At 43.1% G+C, this 25,216-nt stretch overlaps 1 protein-coding gene across 1 annotated transcript in view; it reads left to right on the top strand.

Moving 5' to 3' along the window:
- Positions 1-17,097: 17,097 nt before the first annotated feature.
- Positions 17,098-25,216, top strand: part of STAB2 (stabilin 2) — an 88,086-nt gene continuing 79,967 nt past the window's right edge. Inside the window, exons 1-3 of the mRNA XM_030040990.2 lie at positions 17,098-17,414; positions 21,821-21,954; positions 22,782-22,897. Coding sequence (XP_029896850.1) covers positions 17,331-17,414; positions 21,821-21,954; positions 22,782-22,897 — 334 coding nt within the window. The 5' untranslated portion in view covers positions 17,098-17,330. The remainder of the gene's footprint in view (positions 17,415-21,820; positions 21,955-22,781; positions 22,898-25,216) is intronic.

Here is a 25,216-nt window from a genome sequence, read left to right as displayed (position 1 = left end):
CACCGAGCTCTGCAGGAGCCCGCGTGCCCCAGGGCAGCCGCTGTCAGAGCGCGGAGTTGGGAGATCTTGGGGGGCTTTGCTGCTTTGCTATTCCAGGTCTGGTCCAGGAAACAATCCATGAACCAGAGGGAAAGGGAGGGAGGGAGGGGGAGACGGTAGGTGACACAGAAAATCTGGCCCTAAAGAAGAAGGAGGGCTGAACAATAGTTTTACTGTTACAGAAAATAAATGAGTTTAGAGTCAGCGCAAACACACGGCGCTATCAAAAATCTCAGCTTGTCAGGAGAAGGTTTGCTGAATGCCAAAAAATAAACCGGGTATCAAGTGTCGCACATCAACTTTCAAACTAAAGGCCGAGCCTCAACTTCGCACGCTATGGAATTAGTTCACATCTCAAATTTTAATTTCCAAATGACAAAACTGTATATACATCATCCAGTTACCTTATGGCTCCGCTTCATATGCAGTCCCTAAGGCAGTACTTAAGCTATCCAAAGGAGCATATTTCCTCCGCTCCTTTTTGTTCAAAATAGAGTAGACAACGTAAACAAGATGTTATAAGCCCGCTATGCTAATTAGATTATTATTAGAACGCACAACTTCTAACTATTTGACGAAAAAGCAGAGAAAATGAGGAGAGTGGCAGCAAGCGGCGGTGTTTGCCAGCTCCCTATTATGACAGGGTGTAAATAGAGGTTAGGCTCATGCCTCCGTCTGCGAGGAGGTCACATCAAACCGCTTTCACCCCACAGGCAAGGTGAAAACAAGACCACACAGACAAAGAGGAATTGAGCTTCAGCTGGCATGACTGGAACCAATGCCAGTCAAAGAGTTCATTGAACAGTTCAATCATTTATCTTGACAGGATATGATTCTTTTCAGGCTCCTTCTAGCACTCAGGCACAGCCAGCTCCTTAAATACTGACACAGTATTTAATAGCTCTAATGATCCAAATGAATATTTAGTCTAGAAAATTAACTTTTGATAACAGTGGCTGATATACCCTCTTATGGCATACTGTGTTTATCAAATGTTACGGTAATTTATCACTGGGGAAAACAGAATGTTAGCTTTTATGGACAGACTCCAGTACTTCTTTTTAAATGAAAGTTTAGAGAGGGATTTACAGTGGTCCATACCACACAGGTTGCCAGAGTATGAATTTGATGTCCTTAATGGCAAAACACATACCGCTGTCACTTGAGAGGAAGCAACAGCGCTGCTGGACCTCCCATTCAGCAGGGTGTAAATCGTGTTTTATGCATTCATCCTGCTTAGTCTGGCTTCCAAACCTGTAACTATCAGAGAATTTTCACATTCTCATGAATCACGTTATCGACATGTTTTAATATCTCCGCACAGAAAAAATGGGATTTTAATAAAGAAGATTTAGTCAAGGCCGAAATTAGGCAGTAGCAGGTCCCAGTTTCCTTGTAGCTTTGGTCCAGCTGAGGAATTTCCAGCTTTCACAAGAGTCGTGCTGCAAGAGGGGCCACATGGGGATAAAAGCACGTAAGTTTGCAACAGGATTTCTTCCCAGATCCACCCCATGCTGATTCACAGCACTGTGTGGCTTTCTGTGTTTTACCACTGATTTTAAGGGCAATGGGCCCAACACTAATTGTTTTCGTGGTCCCACCTATGACATCTCTAGGCCAACTGGACACAAAGCCAACAGCCTATTCTCCCTTTTTAACCAACTTTGGATAAATCTCTCCTTTTCTTACAACTAACTGGCTCTTTTTCTAGCTGCTCTTGAATGGATTTTGGAAACACCTCCTTAAGTCACAAATCAGTTTTTCTCCCCTTGTTCTGAAAAGATTTCAATTACATTCAGGGGAAATTTCTCTACTCTCTGCTGCCACAAAACCACTTTTTGGGCTGCAGTGAATACAGTATTCAACCTACCTGATAAATTCAGCTTTGGCATCATTAACATCGCTCTGATAACAACCCAAAATCAGATGATTTAAGTGAAATGTGCCATCTTGTCCAGTCATAATTCAAACATGCACCTAAGCCCAAATCTGCAAAAGGGCTAAAGCCCCAAAGTGCAACTTGGGCAGAAGTTAAGGACCAGTCCTCACAATCCACCCTAAACCCTCCAGTACGGCACAAAGTGCCACTCATAACTACTAGTACAACTACAGCATCTGCTTTTAAAAGATACCTAAAATCTTCATTCAGTGCTTGGAGAATCCAGCTGAGCCCAGTAGAGGTTGTTATCTCCACTAATTGCCCCAACTATAAAAAAAATGCATTATTTTTCTCTTCTGAAATTGTCTAGCTATGCTTTCCTCCTACATTACTGTCTTTATTATAGAGGTACTAACCAGCATTTTTGCCATTAGTTACCTCTTGGCTTTGTGTAATTAAACAGACTTAGCCTCATTAATCTCTTAAAGAAAACCAGATTTTCCAAGAGCTTCATTTTAATACTAACACCTTGACATTAGTGCATTGTGGCAATTAATTTTTAACATCAGTAAGAGTTAAACTTATGTTATTGTCTATGTGTTCATGTCAGACTTCAGAATGGTCAGTGTTCATAATAGAAACAGGCAAAATATTTAAACTAACACTTTTGGACCAATGGCTTCAATATGAAAGTTTTCATGAAAAATCTTAATTATGCTTCATATTCCTAAAAGAAAAAAATATTTCATTAAAAATGTTCTGTTTCCCATAAATTTTACTTGGGGTTTAGAGACACAAACAATTAAAGAGGTACCCTCTTAGGAACACACTTCTTCAGCATGGCAGCATGCCCTGTCCCCTGGGCTGGTGACATATTTTGCAGCGACGACACAATGGAAAAATAGCCAAAGAGATCAAATCCCCCATTTCCTGAATGGCTGCTCTAACAAGTAGGCTGTTCAAGAGAAAACAAATGTCCAGTCGTATCAGCAACGCCCCTGGCACATGGAAACGAAAATACATATGGCATCCACGAACCACATACGTCCCGAATTTGGCGCAGACCACTGCCCACGCTACTTTGCACTACAGGTGGGGAAGAGCTGCTATACTCTTTGGTGGCAGGCAAGGACTACAATATCATTAGCACCGCAAATTAGTAACACAACACATACACTAATACAGGCCCAGCAAGCATTTATGAAGGACAGAGAGAGATGTGCTCACCTCTCCACCAGGCTACTCAAGCCAGTTAAGTGCGACAGGCTCACAAAAGGATGCTTCACCCCTTTTCAGGCTTTCTCGGCTCCTGCCAGGCTGGCAGTGTTTCCAGGCACCCGCGGACCAAGAGAGCGAGGGGGTCTCCAGGGACAAAAGGTGACTGCTCCAGGAATGGGGGTGCCCAGGCGTGCGTGGTGCTTCTGGGGCTCTCGCCGTTTCTACCGCACAGAGAGAGGGGGGCAAAGGGGCACCCAAATGCTTTGTGATCCCAGGCATCCATGTCTTCAGCTGCACTCAGTTGAGTTTTTAATTGATGTGGCCACATGTGCAAGCACTCCCTAAGCATTAACTCGGTAAAGAGAATGAAACCCAAACCCCTTCTGAAGTCAGCAATAGCCAGAATGAGAGACATTTACGAATACTTCTGTAAAGGACTCTGCATGACCAAGAGTCTAAGAGACAAAACATCTCCGTGCATCTATCACATGGAAGGCAATTACAGAAAAGCAATCTGTAGCACTTGCTGACAAATAATAATTTAGGAAATAGAGACTAAAATACACCCTACCTGGTATCATAAACTGTAGTTTCACCAAGGGATTTTCATGGTGTTATTAAGTTTGAGAGACAAGCTCAAGTGGTTTAAATAATAGAAAGAAGAAAATACAACTTCCACAGCATTATGTCTCAAAGCACACTTCCTTCTATGTAATATATAGGGCAGCCTCACTCCAAATACATTTGAGATTTTCTATTTCATGTTCTGTAGATGAAGTTTGCAGCTCTGTGCAGGTATCTAATTTCCAACCAATCTAAGACATTACACCAGGGACAGCATGAGGTTGTAGCAACAAGCCGGTCAAGAAACAAATTATTCAAAAACTGCTCAAAATAATACTGTAATTCTATCTATTGTGCAACCTTTGCCTTCAAAGGATAGAGCAATATGCTGCTCACTGGACAGGCTTTTCATAAAAACCAACAAAATATAGTTTAGATATTCTTACTCAACTTTAAGCAAAAATAATAAATATTTCACTTTATGATATCACTACCATATTTTTTTAGTTCTGCGTGAGTGCCAAGTGACTAAACACTTTTAATTTCTCTGCCTCAAAGGGTAAAAATAAGTGGGAGTATAAGTCCGCACCAACATCTTGCTCTTGGATAAAGAAATGATAGATGAAATACAAAGTTTTTACGGCAAGATGATGACACATCTGAGGTATCTTGGCCAAGAAACTGAGATAATAGATTTTCTTATGCAGCACTTGCAAGAATAGGAATAGATGATTAAAGAATTGGGAATTCTTTCAGACAGACAGTCTGGTCTTCCAAGGAGTGTAGATCCCCATCTCCATCAGAGCTATACCCATTTATATGACCCAGCCATCAAGGCTGCAGAGTGCAGTAGCCCTTTACAAAAGCCTCTCGGAGAAATCAAGTGCATATGGAATAAAGTTCCTCCAGTGCATTATTAACTGACCGAAAATAGGAAATAAAGGAATAGATTGCCAATTTTTCACATTAGAGAGAAAACATTGACAAGGAAGTGAGATGCATAACTATGCTGAAAGCGTAGGTGAAGGAGTTAATAACAAGGCAATAAATCATACCATGTTACAAAAATATTTGCTGAGGTCAGTTGTAAGGCCAATTGAGTGAAGAGCTGCAAAAGGATTTCACAGCAAGTCAGGGGAGACAAGCAGCAAATGAAATCCTGCGTTAATCCACACACGCATGGAAAAAATAACCATGGCCCAAGGATGGTCTTTATATCAGTATTTGCACTCCATAAAAAGATCTGGGAGCCTTATGGCTCCCCCTCTGAAACACCAGCTCAATGTTCAACAGCAGGCAGAAAAGCATATACAATGCTAAGAATTTTAAGGAGAATTGAGAACAGAACAGAAAAAAAACCTGTTATATAGCAATAGAAATCTGAGGCACAAACATCTTGAATGCTGTAGGCAGCTTGGCTCATCCCATTTCCAAAGCAACAGAGGTGAACTAGAAAAGGTTTTAGCTCAGAGAAGGGCAAAACTCAGGTCAGAGGTCCAGAAAGACTCCTGGATGAGGAGAAACTGGATAAACTGTAACTCGTGTACCTGGAAAAGAAGTAACAGGGACAAAGGGTGGAGGGATATGATACAATTCCACAAAGTCACAAAGAGAGTATTAGCTATTTCTCACACCCCAGCACGCAGGGACACGCAACCACAGGATCTGACAGAAGGTTTGAAATAAAAGAGAGAGTTTTTTTCACACAGCAGGCAATTACATTGTGGAAGTCACTGCCACAAGACGCTATGAAGGCAAAAGAAAGAATATAAACCAGGTAAAAATAGCTGGTTACAGATGAAAGCCTGGAGAAGTGCTTTAAAAACGTTATTCTACATTTGGCCTGTTTCTTACACTCTTTTGCTAGACATCCAGTACTGGGCAGTGTCAGGAAGAGGACACCAGACTAAAGGGGCCTTTGATTTTACATGGTGGTGTTGCTATGCTCTTGCATTTTCATAAACCTTAAGGGTTAAATTCAGAATAATGTCTTCACTCAGGAGTTTTGCCAAGAACACAAATTTGGGCATTTTGCCTCTTAAGCACTGTGACAGGAATTAGTTAAATCCAACTTTGTAACGGACCCAGTGCTTAAAATCTTCACTGACGTCCTCAGTGCTGCTGTCCGTGGGTACCAGACTCTCATCAGCACAGTCTCTTTTCCCCCTAGTCTTTGGTCTGGAGGTATAACACTAACTGAAGAATTCACCCTCACTCTTCTACCGTATCTTCTCTTGTTACTTATCAGCAGATCTGTAAACTTTGCTCAATAATAGCATTCAAGTTTTAACATGACAGATCCATCAATGGAAAAAGGCTGCATTGCATTGATCCTGAATTAACAACAGTACACCCAAGTGCAACCTATAGCTGCTCTACCATTTTTGCCATAATTGTATTTCAAAAAGCTCAAATGCTGAGAACATATAAAGGCAAATCACATACAGGAAACGTGAAAATTTAAGGTTGATAATATACATCGCTTTGTGGTAAGAATTTCCAGAAAGACTCAGCTTTTACAACCAGACTCAGATGCTATTTACTCACCTAAATAATTATTAGGAGGTTTTCAAAGGAGCTCAGCACTCAGTGTGCTGAAATCTTTTGAAAACCTGGTCATAATAGTCACAATGGGAACTGAGCTCTTTTGAAAAACTAGTCCGCGCTGAGAGTGCCAAGCCAGAGAGAGCTGGATCTCAGAGAGAAAACTTGCATCATAACATCTCGTGAAATACTCAGCGGTGGTTGATGGGAACAGATGAGTATCTACTCTACCCTCTGAGTGCAGCCTGCATCAGATGAACAACCAGTTGTGATTTTTCCATTATATTGATTTCCCAACAGGAAACCTGGGTTCCAAAAAACCTTTTCTGAGTGAAGATATTGATTTTGAGGCGTCGGTTTGATTTTCCCTCAGAACATCATTTCCACACTCTGCAGCTCCCAGGACCTCCAGGCAACCTGTGTTTCCCAACTTGTGGATCCACAGAAGCCAAACTGGTGAGCAAGAAGGAAATCTCTGTCTTTAAAATCATAATTCTGTAGAATTTCACCTTAATTAAAGGGGACTTGGAAAGGAGGCATCTGTGGTCGTCCTAGGCCCAGCCTTCTGTAGTCCCATAAATTCTGTAGCTCTTGACGCTTTCAGGTATCTAGTTCCTTGGAGTCCTTATGCCCACAGGGTGTGTTTTAGTTGTCTAGGGCTGGTTCAGATGCCTCATGGTACCCACATGGCTGCCAGGTGCTACTCCAGAAGGCCACAGCACTCACTAGTCCTGAACATCCAAAGAGGCACTAGACGCCTGTGTTTAGGCACCTGAATTGCTCCGAGCCTTTCTGCTCCTCAGCAGAGTTTGAGACAAGCTACTACATCTCTGAGGAGTCCGCCGCACCAGGCAGATGCTTTACCCAGCAGGCAAGGCAGAAAAAGGGGAACATTTTCCTTTTTTTCTGCAGTAAAATCTCTTCAACTCAACCTGTGAATACTTACATTCAGAGTTGGAACAAAACAAAGTTCTTCAAAATCAAAATATTTTCTACAAGGAAGAGTTTGCTTCTTACAGATTCTAGCTAAATGCTGCATAGGAAGTCTGTGAAACAGCATTTTCTGTGTTGTTCCTCTCAACCACAAACTTCTAAGAGTTAAGAAGACTTACCTGCCTACAATTAGACAATAAGAAAACAAGAAGTTGTACTAGCAGAAAAGACTAGAAGTTTTTAACTTCTTATTTACAAAGAAATAACTTTCTTTTGTCTTTTTTTAAAGATCATTCTTTCAAACATTCTCTTATTGTAGAATTACAATTAAAGAAAATTTAAGAATTTCCCATTTACCCTCTCTACACACATCATAATACCGCTATTCATCTTTTCTGTTTTTAGTCTTCTATCTACTCCACAGAGGCATTTATCACTTCCTATTTTCCTAATAATTGCCATTTTCATTCTCCAGATCCTTCCAAATCCTTCTATATCCTTCATGGGATGGGATGATCAGAACTGGACACCACAATCAGAAGAAGGCTAAAGAGAATTTCTATCATTAAAGTATTCAGACCACATATTTAATTATCTATTTGTTCTTCTCCTAGGAAGCAGAAGTCTTTCAACCTAGGAGGTCAAACCAGAAGGTAACATTTAGTTCCCCTTAGCATATTAATGCTATTGAACAAGGTGAGTTTCATGAGGTGCCAACAGTGCTCTTCTGCCATAATGTTATTTCCCCAATTGACAACCTGAAGTTTTTACATAATTTCACATCTGCCAAAATTTAAAAACAGACAAAAAACCCTGAAGTTTGAATTGCATTGTCCTACAGTGGTACTCCTTATCCCTAAATAATTAACACACAACCAATCAGCATTTGTCATGTATGTACACTCACATGGTACAACTCATTGGGGCTGCAGGGACTTGTGGATTCTGGCTGGTCTAATGCCATTGATGATGCACAAGAGGAGAATGCTAGAGAGGGTGTGAATGTGGAAGGGTCTGTCTTTAAACTGCCATAACGTTGCTCCTGCTAAACGATATTAAAATACATTCTGCAATCGCAGAGACGGAGAGATAGCGCTGGGTGAGAGTCTTGTAAGACTACCTGGCATTGCCAGGAAAAGATACATCTGCAAAGACAAGTGATGTCACCAGGGCCGAAGAGTTAACACTGTTCCTGCTTAGAGTTTCACATCATCAGACCTTATTTCTGTTGCTTATAACCTCAGTGGATTTGAAATAACTACATTAAAGCTCCATTTACAGGTGGGTTTGGTCTTTTTTTTTTTTTTAATGTTAGTCAATTGCATCTCCAAAAGCTTAAAAAAAAAAAGCAACCAACATTTCCATTTTTAAAATTTGAAAACAAGTCAAGCACTCAAAAAACAGAAAGATCCTCATTTATAACCCCTACATAACCTAGTTTTTCCTCTCTTCAGGTGACTACTTCACGTTACTGTCGCTAATTGCTAAACTGAATAATCCTCTTGGGGAGGGCATTTAATTCTGGACTTTTCATACTTCTAAAGACTTGACTTGTCCATCAAAACTTTCAAAACTATAGCTTTTTTTTTCTACATTAGGTATATCCAAAACTTATCTATGTTTGTAGATGAGGACTTTGCACAGTTCTTCACAAGTGCCTTCTGTACAGAGCCTTGTTTTTTCTGCATGTTTGCTCAGCCTAATCTCATTGCCAGTAACACTGACTTTACATTTTTATGTTTATTTAGACTTTCCAGTGTGTTTAACACAAAGTATAGTCTTTTTGCCACACCTTTTGCATAACTGGAAAGAATCCTTGTATGTTTATTTCATCACAGTAAGAAATCAGTAAACTTTCTAGTGAGGTTTAGTCTTCAACATACAAGGTATGAAGCAGATTCTATTATACAGCACTTCAGTAGATACTCCTGTGTATTTGAAATCACTCAGATTTTTTCCTTCGTAGTGTATATACAACACTTACATACTCAGTGGGAGTCAGGGGAAAGGGAATAGTTCCCCAGGTGCTCCGTTCTTGAGATGCAGCGTATGTTTGTCCAGGTGTCTGGATGTATCCTCTCCCTTCTACCTCATGTCCTAAGTACTCTCTGCAATTAGACGAATGCTTCCAAACTTCTTGGTCATATACGGCAACATTTTAATATTGCCATAATGGCATTTTTATAGGTTTGTTTTAATTTTATATAGTTATTTTAATATTTTATATATTTGTTTTATTTTTATATATATTTTATGTGTTTATTTTATTTTTATATATATTTATTTTATATATATTGTATTTTTATATTTATTTTATTTTTATATTTAATTTTTATATATTGCTTTTTTTAATATTTCTTTTATTTTCTATAGATTTCTTTTCTATTTTTGTGTATTTATTTTTATGCCTTTATTTACACCCACATCCTCCCAGACTATTTTTAGGAAATCAGCGCACCTCAATCACAGAAACCTGTTCCCGCCCCCCAACCACCTCTCCTCTGGGTCGCAGTGGGCTTACCCACGCAGGGAGCCGCCTCCCCCCCGGCTCTCTCAGGGGGTCGTGGGGACCGAAAAGCCCATGCCAGGTACTGCTGCTTGGGGGTTTTAAAGGGGTGAAGGGGGGGGGGGGATTGAAGCCGTGGCTTGGGCTCTGCTGCCCTCCGGTGGTCCCACGGGGAGGGTCCGGGACTTGGAGGTGGGGACAGGCGGGTGTCCCGGGAGGGAGCGAACGCTCCCTCCCGGGACACCCGCCTGTCCCCACCTCCAAACCCGTTGCAAAACAGCCCCAGGACAAGACAATCCGGACCCCAGAGATGCCCACCCTTGTCTTTTCCCAACCCGGCAGGCTGCGGCAAGAAAGATTTAGGGTAGAAAACTCAAGCGCCGAACTGGAGAGGGATGGAGGACGCGGGTGGAGTTTTATTCTTTAGCGTGAAGTTGTACTGGAGCCATCCTCGCCCCGGGTGTCACTTTTGGAGGCGCTGACGCACGCCCGTAGCGAAAGGCAGACAAACTCAGGACGAGAGGAGATGGCCTCGAGTCGCGCCAGGGGAGGTTTAGATTGGACGTTTGAAAAAATTTCTTTGCTGAAAGGGTTGTCAGGCATTGGAACAGGCTGCCCAGGGAGGTGGTGGGGTCACCAAACCCGGAGGTGTTCAAAAAACATGTAGACGAGGCACTTCGGGACATGGTTTAGTGGGCACGGTGGCGTTGGGTTACGGTTGGACTCGGTGATCTTAAAGGTCTTTTCCAACCTAAATAATTCTATGATTCTAACTACAGAAAGGCAGAAAGAAGACGTAGCCAAGGCAGAAGGGAGAGCAGCTTGTCGGCATCTTTAAGCAACCGAGCCAAAAACGCAGCCTGAGCTTCCTTATCCCCAGTCCAGCTCTATTTCTTAGGGCAGTGGCTGGCAACCTTTGCTGGCCTGCAGCCAGCTAACACACGCCAGGCAGCACCGCACTTGGTTCTTCCCAGCAATATCGGATGTCACCGTGGGCAACTTGTTGCCCTTGGGTCATGGCTTAGGGATCACCGTGCTGCATACCTACGCTGTGTTACCCATCTAGCGTGGCACATAACAGATCCTTTTAGCCTGATGTAAACCACGGCAAGTTCACGTATCGTAAGGAGGAAGACAACGAAAGATAACATTGTGTTATTCTATTTGTAGAAATTATGCCAGCTTGTCTTCTGCATTATTTTCTTTCTCAAACAAATTTTGAGATGGCTTTTCCTAGACAAGATAATTGGCTGAAATCAATTCACTATAGCTGTAAACAGGCACATTTGGATAATGTTATAAAGGCTGCATTTAAAAGGAAGGAGAAAAAAAAAAAACGGAGCAAAGGTTGATTGCTCCACATCATTATCTGCAATTCAGTTCTATTCCTAGTAAATTATTAACTATATTAAGCTAACTTTGTTTAAGCCTGACTAGTCAAAACAAAAGCACTACTATGAAAGCATACAAGCTCTACATAGGCCAAAATTACAGCAAACTCTGTGCATTGTCTAGAGCAAGGAAGGAAGTCAGCAGGTAATAACACCGCAGTAATAACACAGCCTCTGCTGCTTCCCCCGACTCCACAAGCTCCCTTACTTTATAGTGCCTGGGCTTTCCAAACGTCCCCAGTCCTACCACGGCCAACTGCTAAGATCTGAAATGTGTGTGCCGCTCTCTGTCCTGCTTCTCTACTATGGGGCTGGAGAAATCGATGTAACATTTACAGCAGCAGAAATCCATGCTCTACATCCCTCTGTCCATCCCAAATCCTGGAATCTCAGGGGTTTCCTGGTATTTTGGCCTTAACACACTGCAGCCTTAGCAGAACTGCACAAGGACAAGACACATGTACAAACAACCCCAGCCTCCTTCCTGCCTGGACGTTTATAAACTGCAAAATACGTTTGCTTGAGAATTGCCATCAAGTTCCATTTGAGCCACCTTCTTATCTTGTGTGAGCCCATTATTTGTTCCTAGTTTCCGATATCCTTTGATCACATCTTAAAGCTGAAGCTTCTTACATGCAGACATTACACAAACAGGCAGATGCTAATTCAAACTACAAGTTTATTTTGGTGGTTTTATCCAGCAGCTCATAACTGTGATTCATTTTATTCCAAATCTGTGCAAGCAATATGTGTTATATTTGTACTCCATTAAATATGAGATTCCATGATTCTGAAGAGTGTTATATCGTCGGGAAGAGCCACAGTGTTCAAAAAAAGTCAAGAACTTGTACCAGGGCAGCACCTTCTGCATTTATTGTGCCGTTAACTGGCAGCAACTCGGGACCAGAGTCTATGCACGGTCTACCAAGAACTACAACACAGGAGATGCAGAGCAGAGACAGGGACACAAAGATGGCTTTAATATTCCTCTATGCCACCTGCGCTTCCAAGTCCAGATTACTAAGTCTTTCCCTTCACCCCCAAGGCATTGCCACCCAGGAGACCAGTAGCTTCATCCCCCTGTACCTCTTGGCCTGAATGTCTCACAGCTGACCATGGGGAATGCTCCCCTCAAATCAGGGACTTATAAATAAGTCCTATATCCTGCTGGACCTGCAGGGCATGGGGCCTTACCTATGGCTTGAGCATGACACTCATTTTTTTTAAGCTGCATGTTATTATAGCATGAAAGGGTAGCAGAGGTACCTGTGACCAGCCCCTGATTTTGCGGTCGTTCCCTTTAGAGCATGGTGCTGATTATAAGCTTAGCCTTACAGCTCCCCCACCTAACACCCCCTTAAAATTTGTAGTAAATAACATTGTCCAAGTTAGCGCCGCGTACGCTACTTTCCTCATGTCTCCCTAGCAAAGCCCTCTCCGCCACGGCCTCAGCTAGAATGCCTTTTGTTTACAATTTCACCAGCTGAAAGACTCTTTTGAGAACAAAAAAAAAAAAAAAGAGGGGAAAGAAAGAAAGCTGAAGAGGCCACTATGAGGATCTAATCTATGGCTAAGACCACCCCTTGACTGGCAGTCTGCATTGCCATCAGCTGTATGCATCATGAACGCATTCTGGTTTAGATCAGCTGTCTGTGCCTTCTCCCTCATTAACATTGATAAAAGCGATGGCCTCTGCCGGGCGCGCGGCATTCCTCAGCATACCAGCTGCAGCTCTATCTTAATGCATCCTATGGGCTTGGAGAATTAATTAGTTCTGATAGTCACCATGTTTCAAAATGATGGCTGTCATAACCCCGCAGATAAAATTACACACCCCTAGAATTTTCCACATTGCCCATTCAGACTCTCCGTAGGCCACCATTGGCTTCCTCAGATGTATGGCACTGGAAAGATTTAACTTGCCAAACCTTTTTTTTAAATCTCTTTGTTACGTTCCAATTAAGCCTGTGTTAATCAAAGGCAGTATTTCCCAAATATTCCAACCCCCCTTTCCCCAAGCCTCCTCCTAGGCAACTTGATGGTTTATGCCCCCCTTCCTCCCACCTACAATTAGCATTCAGACGTTTCTCTTGGCAGAGCCGAAGCCTCCCTCCCCCTAGGAAGCTTTCTTCTTCTGAGCACGTTTTATCTTTTCCTACCCCTCTGCAAGGTGCTTTAGCCAGTTTCCAAACAAAGAGCAAAGTGACTTTCCTCAGACATGTGGAGCCTCAAACTGTATTCAAACACCCCTGGGACAGTTTTCCTGCTGTGACTGGCTTTAAAACAGAAGCCACATACGGTAAAATACAGTAATTCATTTATTTTCTGCTGCTTATTTTCAAATTACTAAGTAAGAATATTAAATTTAGCTCAAGACTGCCCTCACCCTTGACACTCTCTAACACCTCGCGAATAAGGTTGCTCCCCTGGGAGAGGAGCTGAGCTGCAAGTAGGGTGGGACATGCCAGAAAAGCAATACCAGCTTTTATTACACAGAGCTCATGAATGTTCAGGCTCCAGTGAGTGCTCTGCTTCAAAATGGTCATATTTCTTTTTTTATTTCCTCCTCTAAAATGATGCTTTTGTCATATGATTGTTTGTGAAAAGGCTGAGCTTTGTATAAGTCTCTGAGAGCTCATCATATGCTGTTCAGCCATCTCTGGTTGAGAGCGCTTCACTTTCAGAAGGTTCAGGGGAATGATACACAATGCAAGTCATGTAGTCAATCAATTTAAAAATTTTTAAAATGCAAGAAATTCTGTGGTTATCAAAACTGTGCGGAAGAAGGTGAGTGCTGCAACCATCACGTCTGTCTCCACTGTTTTTTATTCACTTTTAAACAGACCTCACGCGCCAGATGCCTGGCTCAGAGAAAGAACCACCAGCTCATTGTAACGCTGAAATAAGTTGCAGCACAAAACATTGTTTCCAAAAACACCTACATAAATGAACCATCACATTTTCTCTGGTTGGTTGACATTTTCAGCACAGAAATAGAAGGAGCAACTTGGAGAGAAGCAGTAGGTGGATGAAGAAAGTAAAAAGGCAACCAGCTCACATCTACTTAAAGTAGGAGCATCCAGTCCAGGAATGCAACAGCAGAGCGGAGGAAGGCTGTGACACACACGAGTGTATGCCACGGCACGTGGTATTTGCAGTATTACAGCACACACAATGACTATTACTAATCTTTTTCACCAGGCTGCTTGCAACGTGAAAATTTTCAGAGGTACAAGGGTGACTAACAGCTGAGATGGGAAGCATCCGAGTGGCCGGGATATTCCCAGGGAGGCTTGGCTGGGCTCCTCCGTGTCAAACTGACCCCAGCTTTCAGGTGTACCCGTGCCCACAGTCACCGTCACTCCCACATTCCTTGCTCTCACTTCCCTCACCAGTATCAACATTATTTTCAAAAAATCCAAGGGGACCAACTCCCCACACACATTTGTACTTTGATATTTGCCGTCTAAGGCTTCTAAAATTTTCACCTTCTTGTAGGAACCAAAGAGATCCAAGACATCTCCACCACTCCAGCTGGACACAGAAAGAGGCATGGCACAAAGCTAAAATAAAATACCCTGCTAAAGCCAGGAAAAAGTAAGAGTAGGAAATGCAAGAGCACAAAAGTCTCAGCTGAGCTGTATAAGCAGCAAGATAACGAGAAAGCGATAGCTTGCCACCATGGCCCTGGAGGAGGACGACCCCAGAAATACACCGCCGGGACAGGATACAAACACGTCAAAAGGGCAGGAGCTGGAGGACGGTTGAGACAAAAGTCGGCACAGACGCGGCGATGCGCAGGGTAGCCCGTTGACAGGCGAAATCCCCGCCGGGGATCCCAGCGGTGTGCGGACCCCTCCGCGCTCCGTGGCCGGGGCACCGGCAGGGGTAGGCGATGAAGGACGCAGGTCCCAGCCTGCAGACACCACCACCCTCGCGTTTCTAAAACCAAAGGGCAAAACCTGGCAGACGGGGCTTCCTGCCCACGCCAATAGCACGCCAGCACGGACAACAGCCCTGGAGCCAGCGGCTGCCCAGTACCTCAGGCACTGGCCAGGCCAGCATCCCAGCTCCCTGGCTGGCTAGCGGCTACGCTGCACCGGCTGCTCGAAGCGCCGGGGTTCCACCTTCCCACCCCCCGAGACCCCGGGGAGCCCCGTCCTGTCTGCCAGGTGACCTATTAGCCTCTATTTCTGCCCAGAGCGGGGCAGGAGCTGGCCAGAGTTATAGTTTAGAGCCCGGCACGGTCTGTATTCAACCCCCGCAAACGAGGAAAATCCCCATCACCGACACGAGGAAAGGGTGGCCGGTCCCTCCGGAGCAGGGAAAGCGATCGTCGCGGCGGTTAGCAGCGAGGCCGCGCTCCGACACGAAGGGAGAGGAAGGAAAGGGAAAAAGGGTTTACTTCACACAAATGCCTATACGGGAGGTAAGAGCAGATAACAAGAGAGCTGATGCGTGTTACTTTTTATCTCGATCTACAGGACAGGAAAGGGATGTGCTTGATTTACGGCTCCTTTCATCGCTGTGCTGTCTGAAGTGGCAACAGGCAAGAAACCCAGCTGACCTCAAGCCGCTGCAGAAGCCGTCAGCTCCTGCCATCACGCACGCAGGGACCAGGCAAACGTGTTTTGCCCAGGTAGCGCGGACCCTGCCCAGACAGCCACCCTGCCCGCGCTCCAGCAAGGCACGCCTGCAGAAGAAGAAGGATAGGTTTTACTCCCAAATATCCCACGGAGGACGGGATGCGGCCATGGGCTATCATCACACAGGAGAGAAGATCCTCCAGGATTCTGCTCTTTCGGACAAAAACCTGAGCCGTTCCTTCCGCCCGGCCAGATCGTACATTGTATGCAAAACCAAAGTAACATGAAAGGCCTTGACCTCCAAAAAGAGAAGCGGCGCTTCTCAGGGCCGTATGTACCGTCAGCATGTACATCGCAACCCCTGGCTGCTATCTTGTTTGCATAAACAAGAAATTATTTACTTTCCTCATTGTACAGCAGAAAGGAACAGGATCTGACGAGCACACAGGAAACATCTTGCCCTGCCATCTCCTACCAGCAATTTTGCAATATTCCGTTAGAGCACATAACAAAAGTAGACGAATTAATGTATTATACATGTATCACCTCTGAGTTCTTTAGGAAGACAATACAGAGTTCAAGATAATAGGTTACAACTGCATCGAGTGTTATATTTGTGGTCTAAAGGTGAATGTGGCATCTAGCCATGACTACAAATAGGAATTTGGGAGAAAGCACTATGTTTACAGCCACTGTGGACTCTTCAAAAACTTAACCTAGCTTCAAAGCACAACTTTGTATTAAGGCACCCTTATGGGGTGCCTTCAGATGACAATGTCAGGGGCCCAAAGTGAAGCTGGCAAACTGGAGGCAACCAAATTATTAGGTATTTAAGACATGAGAGAGGCTGCCCTTACCAAACTGACCAGAGCAGCAGCAAAGAGCAGCGCTAGAAAAGAGCTGAACAGCTCTGAGAAGAGAAAGAAACAGTCTTGCTTTTGGCAAATCAAAATGTCTGTCTACTCATCCCTCCTAATGATATGCAAGTAACATAGCTGAGTTAATTATCCTCTGCTTAGCTCCAGGAAATCAGTCAAAATGATTTAACAAAAATAGCAAAAAGATAAAAAAAAAAAAATCCCCCTTTTTATCTGGCTAACACCAAAGCTGGAAGATGTTCTTTTGGCCTCCTGAGATAAAGTCAGTGGTACTTCTCCCAGAACTACATTTAGGGAAACCACCCTTACATTATTAGGGCCGATAAGCCAGCTACCAGAGATCCTTTGCTCTGCCTTAGATCAGCTGGACAAATGTAACGACAGCAAGCACAGCAGTTACTCCAGTCCCTTATCCATGCCCACCTAAAAGAAGAAAACATCTTCTGTCATAACAGTTCAGTGTCCTTGGTTTTGTGCTGTCAACAGCTTCAGAGAGAGGGATAAATGAACAGAGCCCTGTCAGGATATCCTGTCATTCAGTTAGGAAGGGTTTATTCAGCTTCGCAGTGAAAACTTTCGGCAAAGACCCTGCGTTTTGGAATTTTTCCTGCCTGCAGGCAAGCTCCGCATGCTGCATCCTTCAGTCGTTTTCCTTCAGAAAGGCAAGAGCCCTGTTAAACTATTTACCTAAGAATGTAGAAGAAAAAGCACCTCTAACAAACAATCACTTTACGTCAGAATTTTAGTCCTCGTGTCTGGAGGGCTCTGAAGGAAAAAATCAAATTCTTCACAATGGAAAAAAATCCAGTTGTTTTATTCTTTTTGGCTTTTTTGGCTGCAGTGAAACCGTGTTTGACATCACAAGTCCCAGATGAGGTAAGAAGCAGCTTTTTATTTAAGTAATGAATTATCATATGTCTGTATTACACTATGAGGTGGGGGTTGTTTCACTGTTATAGGGAGAATAGTTATCAGATACTGTATCTTATAGAAGAAAAACCTACTTTAACAGTCACTGATGCATATGACACTGAATTATAAACTAAGAGCTCTGTAATTCAGTCCTCTGAAATAACAGAAATGCATCTGTTTATTCCACATGAGAATTTGGCTCAAAGGGCATGTCATGAGTACACTGAAAAAGTCTCTTAAAAAATGGCAAATGTGGCAAAAGACTGTAGCTGACACATTCATCAAAAGCAATAAAAGAAAACCATTAGAATTTCTGATAAGTCAGAAGATGAAAGCAGAAATTTTTCCATAGTGAAAATTATCCACTCTACTAACCACAAGGAAGAAATGCTATTTCAGATAGGTGGGGAAAAAATTCTAAGGAATTGAGCTTTTGGAAGTAATAGTACAAAGTTATAAATTTAAGTAAAAGACATGTAGGCTTTTTGGGAAGTGGTGCATTTGCCATGGACAAATCCTACAATCTGTGGAATTTCACAAAATCTGTTTTCACCACCCTTGTAGAGAAGCAGAAAGTATTGGGTTACAAATCTGAACCAGGAGTTCAACAGTGAGACATTCACTTATCTAAACTGTCTCACAACATGTGGCTTTAAATTCCTGCCTTCTGGAGAAAAATCACTTGTAGAAGACAAAACAAAAGGACAGGGAGAAATTGGGCACGGGGCGGGGGGAAGCCATTCACTTGCTGATTGTTTGGTTGGGTTTTTAAGTGGAAAAATACTTTGAAAAGTACAAACACGTACCAAGAAATGTGTTAAACTTATTCCACCTCTAAAAGAAAGAGCCACTAATAAATCACCTGTCTTCCATTTTCCCTAACAGCAAAAAGGGAAAATAAGGACATGGGAGAGAATGGAAATAACCCCACCATTCCAAAACAGTGGTTTATAGCTGGTGGTAGGGAAAGGGTTTAACTTATTTTAACTTAGCTTTTACCTTTTCAAAATCTCTTTGAGTTTTCTTGTTCAAAAAAAAGGAAATTTTGTGGAGTGCCTTTTCAATGACAACTCCTGCAATGAGATAATTTCAGCCACTCCTACCAATAGCTTTTTCCCTTCTGAACCTGAATATCCTACAAGCCCAGCAATTTATCCAGCCTCAGACTCTTAACAGCTTACACCGAGCACCTGTGAGGAGCAGGGCTTCAGTAGCATACTTGGTTAAAGACTCAGAAAAGTCAGCCAACACTCTGAGTTTATGATTCTTCAACACTGATTTGACTCGGTGGAAATGCCCAGAGGAGTTAAGGTGCCCAGCCTGCGTGTTTGTGCTGTGTTGGTACTTGCTCTGGTGCGTGAGTCATCTCTCATTAAGGATGGGCCGTTAAGGTGGCTGCACCGGTGCTGAGCACCAGCGTTCTGAAAGGCTTGAAGCGTTCGAGCCCCCTTGTGTTGGTGCCCCGTGAGGTGGTTTTGGATGGGAAGCAAGGTGCAGAGATGCTCTGGTTTGAGTTTGTGGGTTTGTTAGACCTGAAGCCCGAAGAGCCGGGTCAGTCCAGTGCCCCAGCGGTGCCGGGCTCTGCCGAGAGGGCAGGGAAGCTGCTCGGTCCTCCCGGCATGGCACCGCTCACCGCTGCTTTGCCAAATGGCTGGTTGAGCTGTACCCACATAATGCCCACATCTGGGAAAAGGTCTCATTTTTGTTTCAAAGGCGCCTGAAATGCATCTACACAACAGTAAGAGGTTTCACTACCCAAATACTTGAATGTTACCCAAATCAGATTTCAACAGTACATTTATAAAGACTAAAATTTGACAACTAAATAGATGTTGAAATGTACTTATAACTGGGTGATGACTATCAAGTGGAGTCCCTCACAGGTCATGAAACTTAATCTCCTTGTCAGTGTCTGTGATACATCCTCACAATCTTCACTACTGAAATGTGCTGCTATCACAAACATTGAAGGATGATAACTAACAAGGGGAGAAACCGCTGGGGTGAGGGCTTCATCCAGGGTACTACCAGGCTGTGGCACATGTAGAAATCCTGCCCAAGGTGCCAGCGTACCCGCCCAGGCCAGCTGTGAGCTTCTGCAAAGAGGCTGCAGCATCCCACACGTGCCCACAAGGTCCAATACTAGCTGGACAGCACAGGGTTGCATTTGCACATACGTTGTTTGGGAATCCCTGGACAGAAATACTGGAGGATACCCATCGAGCAACACGTAACAGCAGTGCGATGGGCTCCCTCCTTGGAAGTGGTGGCTTAGAATACACCCTGCACACCAAATGACCCGAAGCTCCTGCCGTGAGGCTGCTGCACAAAGGGTTAGCGGTGGATTTGCCAAGGCGGGGGACAGAGAAGCCCTTGGAAGAGGAGTGTGCAGGTCCCATTCATGCACACAGGAATTGCCCAGACAGGCTGGGTCTGACGCTCCCCATCCAGGTGGGCTATTGGCAAACTGGGCAGGATCCGGAGGAGGGCTGAGGGATGACTCAAGAATTGGGAAACAGGAGTCATAGCAGACAATTGAAGAAATGCTATTTATTTAGGTGCACAAAGAAAATGCACTTTGATCTCAGGCTGTAAGTATTCATAGGATGGGAGTAGTGAACTCTGTAACAGAACAGATTCCTACCTGTCGTGCAAGCTACAGAAGAGCAATGGCTGGAGACTGAAGCAAAACCATCACAGACAAATTGCGACAGAAGCAACATACCGTGGTTTGTTTCTCCACAACTGACCATTTCCAAATCAAATGAATGCTTTCTAAAAAATCTTCTTGTTCAAACTAAATTTCATGCAAGAATTCCATTATCCTGTATTATGCTCCCCTGGTATAATTGTCATTCTGGCTTTACAATCTGGGAAACTACTTAAAACATCCACAGACAACTATTAACATATGTAAACATTTTCAAATGGATGATGCTGCTAGAACTGGCCCTTACATACATACACACACATGCATGCACACACAGTGGGCAGGTACAGTTTTTCAAGATAAACATTAAGCATTTCCTTACGTTGGCCTAATAATGATTCAGACATTGCCTTAATTGACTATGCAACTGCTTAATTGAAATACCATTTAGAGAGTTCATTTCAATTCTATTGTGTCAGATAGGAAGTCTCTCATGGCCAATATTGCTTGAGTGAGTTAAGACCACCTAAATGGGTCCATACTTAAAGAACAGTGGATGAATGGTTATCTTGGAATAGAAAATGGAGCGCTTCACGGTCCTTCCTCTCCATGAATGATGATTTCATTTGTTACTTTTTGTTGTTTTTTAAAGATCGTATTTTGCATTAGATCATTTTTCACTGTTTGTGAATGATGAACTTACTGCTACAAATACTCACCAGGAAGAAAGAAGATGAAGCCAACATTAGATGGAGTTCAGCAAAGACTTTTTGCTTTAAAAGAGGTCAACTGTTTAAGTAGTAGGAAACAGACACTATTTTTGGTATATAGACATTTTCAAACCTATGATTTCTATGACCACAAAACACAATGCCACTGCTGTGACAATACCCTAAGACTTTTCTCCTTTTTGCCACCTTCTGAAGTCATTTGTCAGATTTGCATTCTTGAAACTGGGACCTCCACAGTGAGGGGCACAAGCCCTTGGCAGTTGAGCTAGAGGACTACAGCCAGGTTTCCCAAGCTGGGCAGGTTCCTTCTGTGGCTTTCTCTAGGTAAAAAAAAGAGGAGGATGCTCTTCTCAGTGTGCTCTGGTGGGGTCAGACCCATAACTTCTACCAGATTTGAATGCAAAGCTAGACGTCATTCTTTTACGCCAGTTTAAAGATACCAGCCATAGTCCTTTCGTTCAATATGGTAATGCTGATAATATGAAACCCACTTTTGAGAGGAACAAAGGCTTGTGCTGTGCTCTGTATGCACAGAGCCACGAGCAACTTCCTCCACAACTTATGTTTAGTTTTGCCGTTGAATGGAGAAGGCGCTTGCCGGCACTTGTCTTTCTCCATCCTGCTTTGGGTTTGCATGGCAACTGTAGAACTAACGCTCCATAGGCTGAACCTGGCTTTTAAGTCTGCTGAACTTAGCATTTGTTGATAAAGCATTCTTAGGAGAAATAGGACACTTCGTAGGGTTTATCCGGCGGTGGTTGGACATATTTAGTGCAGGGAAGACTACTGCAAAGCCCGAATATGTGGCCTGTTACCTAGTTTAGCTCCAGAGCAGGGAGCTCCTGCTGAACAGGATAGAGAGCTTGTGGCAGTGAGCAAACACAAAGCTGAGTTAAATCTGTCAATTTTTCAGCAATACCACTGGGGGCAGAGTTAAACCAACTCAGAGAACTTTTTCTTTCTTTTTAATTAATCTTCTCCTATTACAGATGAAGAAGCAATGTGATCAAAAGCTGCTCATTCGAATGAAAACTGAATGTGTACCTTGCTCGTTAAACCTCGAAACCCAGTGCCCTGCTGGTTACACCAAAATTACCAATGGGACAGGGATACCGGACTGCAGGTATCTCTTCTGTCAGAGCTTTTCTCCGTGAATATTGTTCTCCTTGAATTGGAAAGTGTTAATTCATATTACAAATGCTCTATTCTATGAAATTTTCTTAAGGAACATTTATCATTGGCTTCACCAGCTCCAGAATTCAAGCTTCATTCAGAGTGCTTCAAGCCTATAAGCCTAAAGTTAATCAGCAAATGGTATAAGAGGAAAATAAACATCGCTATCAATGGCCTACCCAATTTTCTTTTGAGTGATATCATAAAATCACTTCTTTGTTTATTCTGCATACCTGATATGAATTATATATATCATATGCTAAATATATATTATCATATAAATGATATTTATATATCTTTCATATCATATATTATCATACAAATAACAGATTTTTCAAACTGGGGAGGTGTAAGGGGGTAAAGGGCAGGAAGAAATATCTCAAAACAAATTTGAAGTCTTGCCTTTCAGATTGAAAAAAAAAAGAAAAGCAGTATTTTAGGGAAAAAGTAACCATTTCGAGCTTATGTAGCATTTAAAAAACCTTGATATTAAATAATTTTTAAATACTATTTCAGATCAAAACTTAGAGAAAACTGCTGTGCTTAGGTTGCAGAAATGAAAAAAAAGATAAATATATACTATGCAAAAGAAACAGCTTCACAGATCTTTTTAGACCTCGATGTGCAATCTATGTTTTAATGAAGAAAAAAGGCAGATCAATACAACTAAGCTTAAAGTGCTCGTCTGACAGCGAAAGGAGAGGAGGTTAACAATTTCATTTTTCCCCACAGGAGGCTTTTAAGTACTTTAAAGCAGCTCCAACTTCTTTTCCTCAGGTATTATCTAGAAATTAAAACACACACACTTTCTTTTCCTGGATGTCGGCATCATTGTATGAAGGAATTTGAACAACCTGAGTGCTGCCAGGGACACTGGGGCCCAGACTGCATGGGTAAGCTCTTTTTTTTTTTTTTTTTTTTTTTTTGATAGAATTTGAGTAGAAGTAAAGCAGTGATTTTTCTTCTTTTCAGAAACTATTGCCATGAGAAGTTTACTTCTCAGAGCTTATTAGAGGAGTACAAATAATCAGCAGTTTTCAGCCAAAACTCAGAGGATTCAGAGAGAAACCCATATTCAAAGCTTCATTTAAAAAGAAAAATTCACAGAAAAATTAAGAAAACTCAGGGAACCCCCTTGGTTTTGAGATTTTCAAAACAAATCACTTCAGTTAATTCCTGCAAAATGACTTTTCATTCAGAAGGCTCTCCACAACAGATTTTTAAAACTAAAATTTTCAAACCACAAGTTTAAATGTTTCATTTTAGGTCAAAAATACCCTCAACCTGAGTCTGAAATTTTTCCAAATCTCTTTAATTCTTTTTGATGCAAGGAGGGTCTTGTCTTTCAGCTCAACTCGAAACAGTTTTTCCCTCTAAGTTTTTTGAACCTCCAGCAAATGCTAAAGGCCATTACTGAAGCCGGGGTAATCAGGAGTGCCTTTCCTCCCGCTGCCCCTTCCCCAGGAAAAGCCTTTCAGCATCTCCACAAGTGCATCAAACCCCAGGCTACTGAGCTGGGCATCAAAACCCGCAGAGGAAGTTTCCCTGCCCAGACAGAGCATTTCCTCCTTCAGTTAACAGGGTCAAGGTCTGGTTCAATGTCCGTGAAGTCCTTTTGTCCACAAAACAGATTTAAAAAGACATCATTTTAGCCCAAGCTATGATACCAGCCCTTTATCTACTAAAGCAAAATAGTCAAACCCCAACTTACAGCTACTTCTATAGAAAAGACAGGCAAACAGCTGAGGACGTAGCGTATGGGCACGTCTTCTTCTGAAGATAACCACTCCTGTGGTGATTTACCATCTTTCCACCAAATGCAGCCTAAGTGCGCGGTAGGAGGAAGGCAACGCTACACCTGATCATCATTCAGAGCGCGCTGGGAGGCCGCGCGAGGGGCATCGGCATTTCTGGAGAGGGACAGAACTCGCTGCCCTGCCTGTGGGAAGGAGGCTGCAGAGGCAAGGAAGCCCTCTCTTCCTTCGGACAAACTTCCTGGCCCCAAAAAGCAAAGAATCAAGGTCTCGGCATTGTTTCTGCTGTCATTTGGAGGAAGAAAACAGCTCTTTGCGTTTTTCGCAATCTCTCTAAGAGCATACGGCGCGCCTTGAAATGTTTGGAGGAAAGCCGGTCCTTCCTGAGGCCAGAGAAAAATCCCTGACTAGGGGTTTACTTCACATTTAGCATCTGATGGCAAGGACAAAATTAGGTCTTAAATAGCACTCTGACTTCCTTAAACGATAGTACACGCTGAAACGCACAGTGTGAATGAAAGATGCTTTGTCCCCTTCCCTCCCCACAAGCCCCCCCCCCAAGCCAACCAGCCACACATCTATCCCTCTGTAAAAAGGCATCAAGGAAAAAGGGAAAAGGGCAGAGGGGGGAAGGTCCAGGGGAAAAGAGCACAGCCTTTTAACACTGGCAGTATCATCCAACCACCGATACCACACCTGGGGGAGCTCAGATGTCCTGCGTGTGTAACTGATGGGCTCCAGCAGGAGCTACTCCCTACCCCAGCTCAGGTTCCCACCCTGGGCAAGTATTTACGCGGCTTCAACAAAAAGCCTGGGTACCGACTGAAGGTGCGTGGTATGAGCAACTGAGTAGAAAGCACTGTAAGAATAAAGGAAAAAAAGGGGGGGGAAAAAAAGGCTAAGAAGAAAGATAAGAAACCTAATTCTATCAACTCATATGGTCCAAAATACATCTTTACAAGTTCTACCCACTGCTTCAGCCTGCAGGGAGTCAGATAAAGAGAAGTAATCCAAGAGGCTGCATTTGAAAACACTTGGGAAGTGCTGAATTAAAATCTGTGAGGCAAAAAAGCTGATAGATTTAAGCTCTTTTGGCCTAGATATAAAGATTTGGCCTTCATACTCTGACAGCTGTCAAAGCTAAGCAGAAGCATCTCTTTCCTACTACTTTTCAAAAAACATCCTCAACAAAAGCAAAGGTCTCGCTTCTCCCCAGTGCCAGGGTGGTGGCAAATGACTGTGCCAGCATCGCTCCAGTGTCCCGGCACGGCCTCCTGTGGTCCTGCCGGCCAGGGGAAGCACTTTATCTGCCTGACCAAACTCTTATAACTACATGGTAATTTGCTAAACTTCTGATAAAGCTGTCCCTTGGTGGTGGTATCAAAACAAGAGAGAAGAGGCAGTGAAGACAAGGGGAAGTGTGGTGAATGTCAGCTGCAAAAAACATGTTTTGTCAGC

Source organism: Aquila chrysaetos, chromosome 17 (genome assembly GCF_900496995.4).
Source record: "Aquila chrysaetos chrysaetos chromosome 17, bAquChr1.4, whole genome shotgun sequence".
NCBI classification, from domain to species: domain Eukaryota; kingdom Metazoa; phylum Chordata; class Aves; order Accipitriformes; family Accipitridae; genus Aquila; species Aquila chrysaetos.
Note: the sequence above shows the minus strand (reverse complement) of the source record. Positions and strands in the feature narration are given on the sequence as shown.